The sequence below is a fragment of the Vipera ursinii genome, assembly GCF_947247035.1.
Source record: "Vipera ursinii genome assembly, chromosome: 1".
Taxonomy (NCBI): domain Eukaryota; kingdom Metazoa; phylum Chordata; class Lepidosauria; order Squamata; family Viperidae; genus Vipera; species Vipera ursinii.
The window spans coordinates 61,145,605-61,158,834 of NC_139512.1; the positions used below are offsets into that span (position 1 = coordinate 61,145,605).

Sequence of the window (13,230 nt, forward strand, 5' to 3'; positions counted from 1 at the left end):
TACATGTGTTGGATTCTGCTAAGCAAGAATCTTGTTGCATAAGGATACTGGTTCATGGAGGTTAATACAATATTATTGTATTGTATTGTGAGGAATGGTGATAGATGAATTGGGAGTATACTAAAAATCTTGGGAATGATAAATATCAAATGTTAAAGCTAAATGTTAGTGGAAATTAAAATTGAAAAATCTATTAGGTCATTGATTGTCTAAAAGATTGTGTGTTAAAACAATTAGAATATGTGTAAACCAAAACTATGGATATAGGTAAGAAAGTTATTTTCTATGTGATGGATAGGATAAAACTTGTCTTTTAATTTACAAGTAGACACTATATATGAAGGGAAAAAGAGAGGAAATATTTATGGTAGGAATTTGAAATCTGTACTAATGATATCTGTATGTAATTGAATTACTACTACCCAGCTACCACGTTGCTTTTCAAATATGTGAATGTAATATCAGAAAATCAATAAAATTTGTATAAAAAACAATATTATTGTATATGCAAAGTCTTTCCTCCAAGATATATCTATCCAGAGTATGCAGAACACGTCAGGATGTTAACATTTTTTTTCAGTAACACTGATAGGAAGGCAGATATTATTGAAAGAACTCATATGATAAATGCTAACCTAGATAGGGCTGCAGTCTCAATCTTTGACACATTATGTTTTAACAACATCTAAAAAAACCTGTTGTTAAATGTGCTATTTGAAGAATTTGGAAAAAAAAACTTTTGGCTTTTAAAGTTCAGTGTAAATAGGATTGTTTTGACCCTGGCACTGAATACACTTCTGGAACTAAGAAAGTCTAATTCAACAATTGAGTTTAAATTCTTTATTGTTCAATGTTCTTTGAGAAATGCCTGGGATTATTGGGAAATCCTAGGTAGACCACACACCCAAAACAAAGACAAAATCACTTCATTATTTGACATTTTTCCACGATACTTAAAAATACATGACAGACTTACCTGTTTTTAGTGCTTTTCTTTTGACAATATTTGTTCGGAAGAATGTTCTAAGACTTAATGGAGTTATGTCACCATATGTTGACATCTTCTCTACAACTTGTTGAAACATTTCCACCATACCATGCAGGACTACATCTAAATTGATTGTAGAAGTTGATGGTGAAGTCAGAGTTAAAGATATGGTAACAGCAGTAGCACATGTTGGATAGGACTGCATAGCTTCACATCTAATTTGGCAGCTCTCCAGTGACCTTATCTGTGTAAGTTTTTGCCTCTGTTGTTGGTCTACTACTGCAATGACATGCCATTCAATGGAAGCAGCTCTTGGAAGAAAAGGTATCACAACAACAACAAGTTCTCCATGTGTTGCAGGCACATCATTATTTATGTCTTCATCTTTTGTCTGGAAATAAAGCAGATCACACCAAACATTAGACAATATTATTGTTTAAAGGTGTATATACAGTATACATATACTTTATGCACACATGTACACATACATAGAGGGAAAAGCTATAAACATTTAATGCACAAGGACTGGTAAGCTATGCATTTCATTGTATAGATCAAATAACACGTCACATAAAATTTTGTTTTATGTGAAAAAAAATAAGATGAAAAAGGAGGAAGCAACAAAATGTATTTCATAAGAAGAAAATAATTTAGAATTATTTTTAAATACTAATTTAATGTGGTCCATATTAAATAATGATTTATTTATCTGTCTGTTACATTGATAACGAGTTCACAAACAGAAACCTTATGATGGCTAGAAAAGCAAATGAACAACAAATCAGAGAGGACCATTTTGTAAACCCAGGTTGGATACAACCAATTGGCCAATATGAGAAATGGCCTCATGCCATTCATTACAACAAAAAAGCAAATAAAGAATTCCAGAAATTTAAAAAAACTTAATTCTTTCAGCAGACATACATACAGAACCATATTATTAACCTTTGTAGGAGCCAATTTTCATCCTAACTAAGGCTGCTTGCAGTGGCGTAGCGTGGGGGGTGCAGGGGGGGCCAGCAGCACCGGGCGCAACATCTGGGGGGGCGCATTAGATGCATTTTACTTTAATTACATCAGTATTTTCATAACAAACAATACATGTGCTTAGGGGGTAAGGGTTTCTTTAACTAATCTAGTGGAAGAGACTCGACTGCTAAAATCCACAGGTTAGGGGGCGCAAATTACTTGCCTTGCCCCGGGTGCTGACAACCCACGCTACGCCACTGGCTGCTTGTTTCTGAGCCCATGAAAGTATAGAGTTTCTAGAAAAAAGGCATCTGGGGACAACCATTATTGTTCCAAGATTGTAAATCTGGGGTTGCAGAATAGAATTTATGCAAAATGCTGGTGACCTAACGTAGCCTCTTCACAGGGATATGAAAACTAATTCCTGTGTCCCAAATCACCACAGCAGAAATTCCTTTGTTTGTTTTCTCAGGGTGTTGATTCAGCCAGTTGTGGGACTTTTCCTGTTCCAAAATCACTTTGCTTTCACTGGCTCTTGATACTGAAGTGTATTTTAATTCTTTTCTTTCCAGAGTGATTTGTTGCCCATACAGTATGCTTCTTCTTCTTTATTTCCCAGCTGGTCTAGAACTCCCTACAACTGCTCCCAGAGTAGTACTCCTAAAACACCTCTCAGGTTGATTTTGTTTTTTTGTCATAGCTGGTGAGATATCTCCCTGAACCTTCTTATCCCCTCTACTCTTGTCTTTTTAAAAATAATGTTATTTTTGTTTAGTTAAGCTTTTAATTTGCTGACTAATTTCTTATAAGTTGTGGCTGGTTTTGTTTCACCTTGAATATTTTTCAAACTCCAAAGTGAAAAAAAGATGAGGAAAAGGGGAAGAAGTATCCTGACACAATTAAGAATTGATGACTGGTTCCAGACTCAGACTGCATGACAGTAAGGGTAAAAGATTTACTTTTCTTAAACAACCACCTTGAACCTCTGGTTATTTATAAGAGGTTTCCGTTTATGAGGTAAAGGTAGAAGCAGAAAATATAAATGGATGGGATATGCCTGCCTCTCTCTCTTGCTCTCTCTGCAAGAAATGTTTTTGCTGAATCAACAGAGTAGCTAAAAAAATTACAGTGCACGTAATACTCTGCATTTCAGGGCTGAATTCATGGCATATCAGCATTTTATTGATGACACAGTTTTCCTGGCATATTTGAGTCTAAATGCCATCAATGGAAAATTGAACTCTTTTCTATATCTTTTAGAATATTCCCCAAGAGGCATTCCAGTAGGTAAGAAAATTAGCTGAATTCACCCCACTGAGATAAATTGTGTTATGATACGTTTTACAACTTTAATTATTCTTATTATCCAAAATAATGCAACACATATCTACTAATGTGGCTTTTCTAAAAAAAACAAAAACAAAAAACCAGCAATTTCTTTGCCCTAGCTGCTATGTATCCCAGTGGATTTATAGTGGCAAAGTGTCTTCTAAACTCCAGAGACATTATACTTACATTTAATACCTGCATAGTCCCATCTATGTTCATGAAAATGGGAAACTACCTGGCTTCTCTTTAAATTTCTCCTAGCTAAACTTCCAAATTTCCAAACCTGACAAATAAGTCTTTATTAGTGCTTACTTATGTTGGGCTCACTGCTAAGAGAAGAACTGGAAGAAAAGATACAGATAAGAGCCTGGTTACTATCCCAGAGAAGCTCACCTAGGAAGGATGAATCCCTGCCAGGATGAATTAATTATCTTCTGCTGTCCTACTCTTAAATACAAAACTCTTTTGTCTTGCTACCCAAGAATGGTCAAGTTTTTGTTCTTCAGAGTTAAGGCAGAAGGCATTGTAAAGGCATTGTTTCCCAATGGCTTTACAATTGTTGTCCAGAAGACCCAAATCTGTCTTCCGATAAATTCAAAGGGACTTGTTTTAAACAGCAATCATACAGATAATATAGCTGTTCCTAACTATGATTTATCAAGAGCAACACATCTTCTTCCCCAGTGGCATGCGTCTCTGTCATCCTGTCAATGTCAGATGGAATACCTCTTTAGTCTATCAGTTGCTTTCCAGCAGCTATCACTAAATAGCTCCAGCAGCTATCACTAAATAGCTCAGATTCTGTTATGGTGGACATCTCTGTGCAAGACATCTTAGCTTCTCTATCTCAGAGACCCAACCTAAAACAACAGATAAGCTCATGGACAAAAATTATCACATGCATCCCTTGTTCCCTGCCAGTTGTCACCTGATTTTTCCAGATTCATTATATACAAATGCCTCAACTCCTGTCATATGTGCTCTCTTTTCCAAATGACCTGTCAACACTGCAACGATCCTGGCTGAAGCCATTTTTGCTTCATTTTTGGTTGCCACAGTACTGGGAGGGAGGAATGAGTGGTTTTAAGGTTGGACTAAACAATAAATTGTCCCGTGGGAACCAAGGTCATTGCTGCCTGACTTTTGGAGGGCTTAGTCTTCTGTTAGAAAGTCCGCCAAAGTATTCTATTGGGGAATGCGGATAATAATATAAGTGTTGGGGTGGAAAGTTCAACTTTGTAACATTGTAATACTTGGGAGGGAACTCCAGACTTGGTTTCACTTTTGACCATGCCAATACTTTGTAGCCAATAAATATGTTGTTTAAGGAAACCTCTAGCCTTGGAGTTCCGCTTTTACTGGTCTTATCTATTGGAACCATGACATGACCATTATTATCTACCCCTACAATGCATGTTTTGTCTTGAAACAGTAGAATACAGCTTTAAACTATCCAAACCAATACTTGTAGACCAGGTTTTTTCAACTGGTGGTATGCATACCACAGGTGTTACTTTAGCATTGGCAGGTAGTACACGACCCCCTAGCCAAGTGTAGCAGGGGAGGGAACGAGCTAAAGCAGTGCCGCACATGCCTGGAGACCACCTGGAGCTGCAGGGCTTGGCAAGAAGCCCCAGGATCTGTGTGTGCAGTTGCACGCTGGTTGGAGTTTCCGGTGCACCAGGAAAAGGAGGAGCAGGGCACAGAGAGGAGAAGCTATAAAAGGAGCAGGTATTGGCGGGAGAGAAAAAAACACACAGAGAAAGAGAGAATAGAAGAGGCTTTTGTTAGCGAAGCAGAGAGGAGAGACTGAGTAGTAGCCTTTGCGAGCGAAGGGTGAGTGAAAGAGCGAGAGAGAAGCTTGTGCTAGCAATGTGTGAGTGAAAGAGCGAGAGAAGCTTTTGCAAGCAACGTATGAGTGAATGAGAGCAAGAGAGAAGCTTTTGCGAGCAATGTGAGTAAATGAGAGCAAGAGAGAAGTTTTTGCAAGCAATGTATGAGTGAATGACAACAAGAGAGAAGCTTTTGCGAGCAATGTGTGCATGAATGAGAGCAAGAGAGAAGCTTGTGTGAGCAATGTATGTGAAAGAGAGAGAAGCTTTTGTGAGCAACATGTGAGTAAATGAGAGCAAGAGAGAAGCTTCTGTGAGCAACAAATGAATCTAACCAGTAAAGCCCAAAACCCCCCCCACCCTTTTAGTCATCAAGTTTTTGATGCCTTGCTAAGCAGTGGTGGTACTCAAATATTGTTATATTCTAAGTGGTACAATCTTTGAAAAAGTTGAAAAGCCCTGATGTAGACTACTCAAGCCACTTTATGATTTCACTTTAGAAGACATCTGTCATTAATGAGGTTCTTTGCTTTCACAAGTTAAGAGTCCCTTTTCTACTGACACATAACTCAGACTTGTATAATCTAATAAGCTGTCCATGGTCTCAAATCACTTTTTTTAATGTCTGATGGCTATTTCCGGAAAGAGTCTTTAAATACAGCTAGCGATATCCATGAAACAATCTCTACATTTCAGTAATTTGCTCGAATACTTACATTCTGATCACATTCCTTTTTTTAACATCCCAATAAATGAACTAAATCTTGGTTTGATACAGAGTATGTCTCACAAAATGTATGTCCAGCTTATAAAAATGTCCATAGCTACAACAATAATTCTTCATGTGAAACCTTCTATTCACTAAAAAAGAGGCTACTGAAGGAAAAAAGCAAAGTTATGCATTATAGAATTGGACCATGTTTCAACAGGCTTTGTTATGTAAAGATGGTTGCATGTTTTAATACCTAGGAACTCAGTTCCCAGCTAGATTTAATTCTACTAATATTTACATGCCGATTATCCATTTTTGGGACAAACATTCATGACTTGCTCAAGATACATCTAGGTGATGATTTGTATACCCACTAATAGATAATATCCTTCCTGAATGGCCCCCAGTTTCATTCCTAGAAATCCAAATATTCGTAGTTCAGTTGAAAACAGGAAAGCTTCTAGCAAAGACTTAATGTTATCAAAATTCCTAAAAATAAATGTTTGGTGGCATTCAAATTAGCACTTCTTTTCACCCCTATAATTTCTTGCATTTCCAAAAAGATTGGCTTAGTTGTATCATTGTCCCAATATATAAAGTTACAACAGTGATCATGCTAATTATCAACAATTATTTATAGCTAATAAACAAACTATGTGCTGTTCTTTTGCTATAAATTATTGGATTTGATGCTATCACAAATGCATTTTAAAAAAGCAAAATCTCTTAAAGAAATCTCAGACACAATTTCACTAGAAAACAGCTGAATTACATGTCATCAAGATTTTCAACGTCTTCTTTGATGTTTAACAGGGACATTAAAAAAATAATAACAATGTATTAATCCAGTGAGTAATTTGGTGTGTGTGTGTGTCTGTAATTATTTCATGGATGGCAATTACTATTAAAGTACTTATCAGCATCTATTCCTGCTGTATTTCATTTCTGTCAAGTTAATATTTAATTCCCAGTTCATCGTACACTTGCAATTCATAATTAATGTGCTATAAATCTACTAATATAGACATTAACATTATTTGACTTAATATCAAATCATTATATTAGATTGCCCAGAGGAGATATTATAAAAAGTAGATTGTCCTAACCTAGAACCACTAAAGAATTGATGCAAGTTTTTTCACTACACACTAAAACTAAAAAGATAAAAATTTACAGAGAAGAAATGGTGAACCAAGGATGGCTCTGCTAGAAGTACAGGTAGTCCTTGAATTACGACCACAATTGAGCCCAAAATTTCTGTTAAGTGAGACATTCATTAGAGTTTTGCCCCATTTTACAATCTTTCGTGCCACAGTTGTTAAGTTTATCACTGCAGTGGATAAATTAGTAACATATTTGTTAAGTGAATCTGGCTTCCCCATTGATTTTGCTATCAAAAGTTTGAAAAAAGGATCACATGACCTTGGGACACAGCAAAGGTCACAAGTATGAACCAGTTGCCAATCATCTGAATTTTGCTCACATGAACATGGCGATGCTGCAAAGATTGTAAGTGTGAAAAATTGTCGTCTGTTTTTTCAGTGCCATTGTAGCAATAGCAATAAGACTTATATACAGCCCTCTCTAACCAGTTTACAGAGTCAGCATATTGCCCCCAATAATCTGGGTCCTCATTTTACCGACCTTGGAAGAATGGAATTCTGGATCAAATCTTGAGCTGGTGAGATTGGAATTGCCGAACTGCTGGCAATTGGCAGTCAGCAGAATTAGCCTGCAATACTGCATTCTAACCACTGTGTCACCACACTCTTTGAACAATCACTAAATGGACTTTTGTTAAGTCAAGGACTATCTGTAATTCTTGTCCAGACAAGGATAGGACTTGTGATTGCCCACAAGTGCTCCAGACCGTTCCTCTTGCTCCTCATGGGAACTGAAAGCCTGAGCTCTGCATATCTATGGCAGGTTGCTAGAAGGCTGCAAGTCAGTGGTACCTTTTAGGATTATAGCTATAGAAGATAAGGGAAAGCCATTTTTGGTCATCAGCACATTTAAGGTTACTGGATTTGCATACTTTATTTTCTAATCGCTTTCAAAAATTGCTTGTTAACTGCTTTTCATCTATTAGAAACTTTAGAGGAATGAACTTTAGAAACTTTCATCTATTAGAGCCTTGGTGGAGCAATGGGCTAATGCCTCCTTAAGTAACACCAGCTGCCTGCAATTAGTGCAGGTTCGCATCCCACCAGGCTCAAGGTTGACTCAGCCTTCCATCCTTCCGAGGTAGGTAAAATGAGGACCCAGATTGTTGGGGGCAATTAAGCTGACTTTGTAATAATGCCGCTTGGGGTGTGTGTGTGAAAGCCCTAATAAGCAGGCATATACATTGAATGAAGGCTACTGCTAAGCTTGTAAGCCGCCCTGAGTCTTCGGAGAAGGGCGGGATATAAATGGAATTTTAAAAAAACATGTTTTACAACATCAGGTGAGTTTCTTTCAATCCTTAGTGAAACACATTTTAAATATTTTAAGTTTAAGGACTTAACCGTTTTTTCAATAAACAGCAAAACAGTGATTAGAACTTTAATTTGGAAAATTACAAATTGGCTACGAGTCCAGATTGAATTTGAAATAAGCTATGGGAATTTATTATAGGAATCCTTACTGTGGGCAAATGGTTTTGTTTGAATTCCCTTAAAAATACATGATAGGGTGGAATTTTGAGGGTTGGACACTAGAGGAAACCAGAAAGAACTAAAAAGATTACCATTAAAAAAGAATACTTAATTTAATTTACCAATACAGAATGGAGCAAAATATTTTAACGTTGGATGATATTTTTCAAACAATGGACCCGCAAACTAATTTTAAGAATATCTGCCATTATAGATACAGGTGTTGTGACTCAGGGCCAACCTGTGGGTCCGACAGCCGGCTCCGATGTATCGGAGGACTCAGATGTGGGGGAGGAGGGAAACGAACCGGCTGATGATGATTTGGAGGCTTTGCAGAGTCCTCAGCCGGGGACCTCTTCTCAGCTGCGTGAGCCCGAGAGTGCGGAGGAAGATGACCCACAGCTGGCCCTGTTCAAGGACGCCCGATGCAGGAGGCAGTCGAGCAGGAACAAACAAAGAAAGGCTGTGAGACTCCTCGGGAGGAGGCACAGGGAGACCACGCCCTGAGCTCTCTATAAAAGGAGTGTTTGGGGAGGGGCTGGTTGCTGAAAGCAACTTTTCCGCTTGAGAAGACAAGCTCTAGTGTTTTTGTTAACTGCGTAATTAAATCTTGGCAGAAGCCTTTTAGCCTTGGACGCTCTCCAGACTCTTCTTTTTGAATAGGGGTTGCGAGAAGAGGGCTGGTTCAGAACAGTTTGCTTTCAGCCACCCACCCCTTATTACTACGATGGAGCAGCTTCTTGCCGAGAATGCCCAGCTCAACCAGCAACTCACCTTGCTGGCCACTCAGGTGGCACAACTGCAGGCTCAGGTACATGCTGCCCCCCCACCCAGGAGGAAATGTCAGATAGCTATGCCGGATAAATTTGCTGGTAAACCAGAACTGTTTCCTGCCTTCCTGGGACAATGCCAGCTTTATATCAGCGTGAGAGCAGCTGATTTCCCCACTGACCGAGATAAGGTGGGATTCGTGTTGAGCCTTCTGTCGGGAGATGCAGCTCGTTGGGGCACGCCTCTGTTGGCACAGCCTAGCCCTTTGTTGGATAACTTTGGGGGGTTTTGTGACCATATGCGCCTCATGTACGAGGACCCGATTAAGGCGCAGACTGCCACCCGACGCCTGAAAGCTTTGAGGCAGGGTCAGCGCCCTCTACAGGCCTATATCAGCGATTTCCGGCTGCTTAGCCAGGATTCCGCCTGGAATGAGGCTGCGCTCGTGGATGCCTTTCAGGATGGCTTGTCAGAGGAGATGTTGGATGAGCTGGCCCGCGTGGACATTCCCTCAGATCTGAATGGGCTGATCCATCTTTGTCTGCGGATCGATGCCCGGTTGCAGCAGCGAAAGAGTCGCCGTGCCACCCCACAGACCCCTGCCGCCCCTGTTGTGCGTGAGCCCCCAGTCCAGAGGGAGGAGCCAATGGAGCTGGGTGCCGCCAGGTCCCGTCTATCGGTGATGGAAATGGACAGACGACGTTCGGAGGGGTTGTGTTTTTACTGTGGGGACCCTGGACATTTGGCTGCTTCTTGTCCAAAGAAGCGTCAGCGGGCATCAGTGACCAAGCCGGCCCTGAGAAAGTCCCCTGCTTTGCTGTCGGGAAACGGCCCGAGCCCGATCTAGACGGTGTGAAAGATCGGGCGACCCACAACGACCACGCCGAGCGATGCCGTTCCGACGGTGCCTGTGAACCTTCACGGCATTTGATTTTGGAGGCACGTCTGATCCTTCCTGGCAAGCCAGAGGGGATTCCGGTCCATGCCTTAATTGACTCTGGGGCTACCACTAACTTTATGGATTCGGCCTTTGTGGCCAAATGGGCTGTTCCCCAGTGTCCAGTGGATCCGCCCATGCTTGTGGAGACCATCGATGGTCGAGTGCTCCTGTCCGGGCCTATTACGGCCGCCACGCAACCCGTGTGTATGGCCATCAGTACCCATGTGGAGGCCATTCAGTTCTACGTCACTTCGGAACTGCACTTCCCCGTGGTCTTGGGACTGGCGTGGCTCCGGGCGCATGATCCACAGATCTATTGGTCTCAGAACTTGGTCACCTTCCCAAGTTTGCAGTGCGTGGACCACACCCGCCATATCTGTGCCGGCCAGGTGGAGGGTTCCCCAGGGGTTTCCTTGCCTCCCGAACTGTCCGACTTTGCTGACGTGTTCAGCGAGTCAGAGGCGGACCAATTACCCCCGCACAGGCCCTACGACTGCTCCATTGACCTAGTCCCTGATGCGCCTCTCCCAGTGGGGCGTTTGTACTCCATGTCGGAGCCCGAGTTGGCTGCATTGCGGGACTTCCTGACAAAGAACTTGGCTCGTGGATTCATCCGGCCCTCGTCCTCGCCAGTGTCTGCGCCCGTGCTCTTCGTCAAAAAGAAGTCGGGCGAGTTACGGCTTTGCTGTGACTACCGGAAACTCAACGCTATCACGGTGCGTAACCGCTACCCGCTGCCCCTCATCCCCGAGTTCTTGGACCGACTCCGGGAGGCTAAGATCTTCACGAAACTGGACCTGCGTGGAGCTTACAACCTCGTCAGGGTTCGGCCGGGTGATGAGTGGAAGACGGCGTTTGGTACTCGCTATGGACATTTCGAGTACACGGTGATGCCGTTTGGCCTGACCAACGCCCCCGCTGTGTTTCAGCATTTTATGAATGACATCTTTCGGGATCTGTTGGACCAGTTTGTTGTGATTTACCTGGACGACATCCTGATTTACTCCCCGTCGCGTGAAGCGCATCATCAGCATCTCCGTCAGGTCCTGCAGCGCCTCCGGAAACATCGGCTGTTTGCCAAGTTGGAGAAGTGCCAGTTCTACCAGGTGACCATTGATTTCTTGGGCCACCGCATTTCTCCTGAGGGCATCGCCATGGAAACGAGTAAAGTTGAGTCGTTGCAGAGTTGGCAACCCCCGCGTCGCGTGAAGGATGTTCAGCGACTTCTTGGATTTGCCAACTACTATCGGACATTCATCCCTGGCTTTGCTGCCTTGACAGCCCCCCTCACCCGGCTCCTGCAGAAGAAGACTCGGTTCCAGTGGAACGCCCCCGAACAACAGGCGTTCCAAGCTTTGAAGGACGCCTTCATGAAGGAGCCCATCTTGAAGCATCCTGACCCGCAACGGCCGTTTGTCGTGGAGGCGGACGCCTCCGACATTGCCATTGGGGCCGTGTTACTCCAGGCAGCGACGCCCAACGGTACCCTTTTCCCTTGCGCGTATCACTCTCGGAAATTGAATCCCTCGGAGCGCAACTATACCATCTGGGAGAAGGAGCTGCTGGCCATCAAGGCGGCGTTCGAGGCTTGGAGGCATCATCTGGAGGGGGCGCGGCATCAAATCGAGGTCCGGACGGACCACAAGAATCTGGAAAGCCTGCAGACCGCTCGGAATTTGAACCAACGCCAGATCCGGTGGTCCCTCTTCTTTGCGAGGTTTGACTTCCGGGTGCGGTACATACCAAGCGGGCACAACCAGAGAGCGGATGCTCTGTCCAGGAAGCCCGAGTACACCCGAGTGGAAGACAAGCTTCCGCCCAGGACAGTGATCCCCGTCGAGTCTTTTGCTGCGGTGCGGGAGCCGGTGGATATACGGGCTCGGATCCGGGAGGCGCAGCAGCAGGAGGCGTGGGTGGCTCAGCGGAAGGAAGAGGTGGGGCCAGATTCGCCTTGGACGGTCACGGATGGACTCCTGTATTATCGTGACCGGCTCTATGTTCCAGGAGGGCCACTCAGGGGACTCGTCCTCAGCCAATGTCATGATAACCCGGCTGCGGGGCATTTTGGCCTGTTTAAGACTCTGAACCTGGTCTCCCGTACATTCTGGTGGCCCCGAGTCCGACACGATGTCCAGTCTTATGTCACCTCCTGCGTCCCATGCAGGCAGGCCAAGTCAGCGACAGGGGCCCCGCCTGGTTTACTGCAGCCTTTGCCAACGCCCAAGAGACCCTGGGGGGCTGTGTCCATGGACTTTCTGACGGATCTACCCCCATCCTCCGGCTTCACGACAGTGTTTGTGGTGGTGGACATGTTGACCAAGATGGCGCACTTCATCCCCTGTCGCGGCTTACCGTCAGCTCGCGCCACTAGTCGCATGTTCATCCAACAGGTGTTCCGGCTGCACGGCCTTCCCGATAGAGTCGTCTCCGATAGGGGGGCCCAGTTTACAGCCCGCTTCTGGCAGGAGTTGATGCGGGCGTTGGACATTAAGGTTTGCCTCTCGTCCGCGCATCATCCTCAGACCGACGGGGGTACCGAGAAGGTCATCGGCATCTTAGAGCAGTATCTGCGCTGCTACGTTAACCTGCAGCAGGACAATTGGGTGGACTATTTGGCCATAGCCGAGTTTGCCTTTAACAACTCGCAGCACACCTCCACGCAGATGACACCGTTCTTGGCCAACGTGGGTTATCACCCCCGGTTTTTCCCCCTTTCTCCCGTGGACTCACCGGAGCCGGCAGCGAATGAATTCATGGCGGAGTTACAGGCGATCCATCGGTTGGTGCGACGGCAGCTGGAGAAGGCCAAGGCCGACTACAAGAGGTTCGCCGATCGGTCGAGAAGGGATACGCCTCCATTATCGGTGGGGGATCGGGTCTGGCTGTCCACCAGGAACCTACCATCCACTCGGCCGGCGAGGAAGCTGGACCACCGTTACCTTGGACCGTTCCCAGTCGAGGCCGTCATCAACCCGGTCGCCTATCGTTTAACTCTGCCACGTTCCCTGCGCGTGCACCCCGTCTTCCATCGGTCCTTGTTGGTCCCCGAACAA

At 44.0% G+C, this 13,230-nt stretch overlaps 1 protein-coding gene across 1 annotated transcript in view; it reads right to left on the bottom strand.

Annotated features, from left to right (window-relative positions):
* DPH6 (diphthamine biosynthesis 6) overlaps positions 1 to 13,230 on the bottom strand; it is a 236,242-nt gene that overhangs the window by 45,577 nt on the left and 177,435 nt on the right. Inside the window, exon 14 of the mRNA XM_083373895.1 lies at positions 977 to 1,379. Coding sequence (XP_083230021.1) covers positions 977 to 1,379 — 403 coding nt within the window. The remainder of the gene's footprint in view (positions 1 to 976; positions 1,380 to 13,230) is intronic.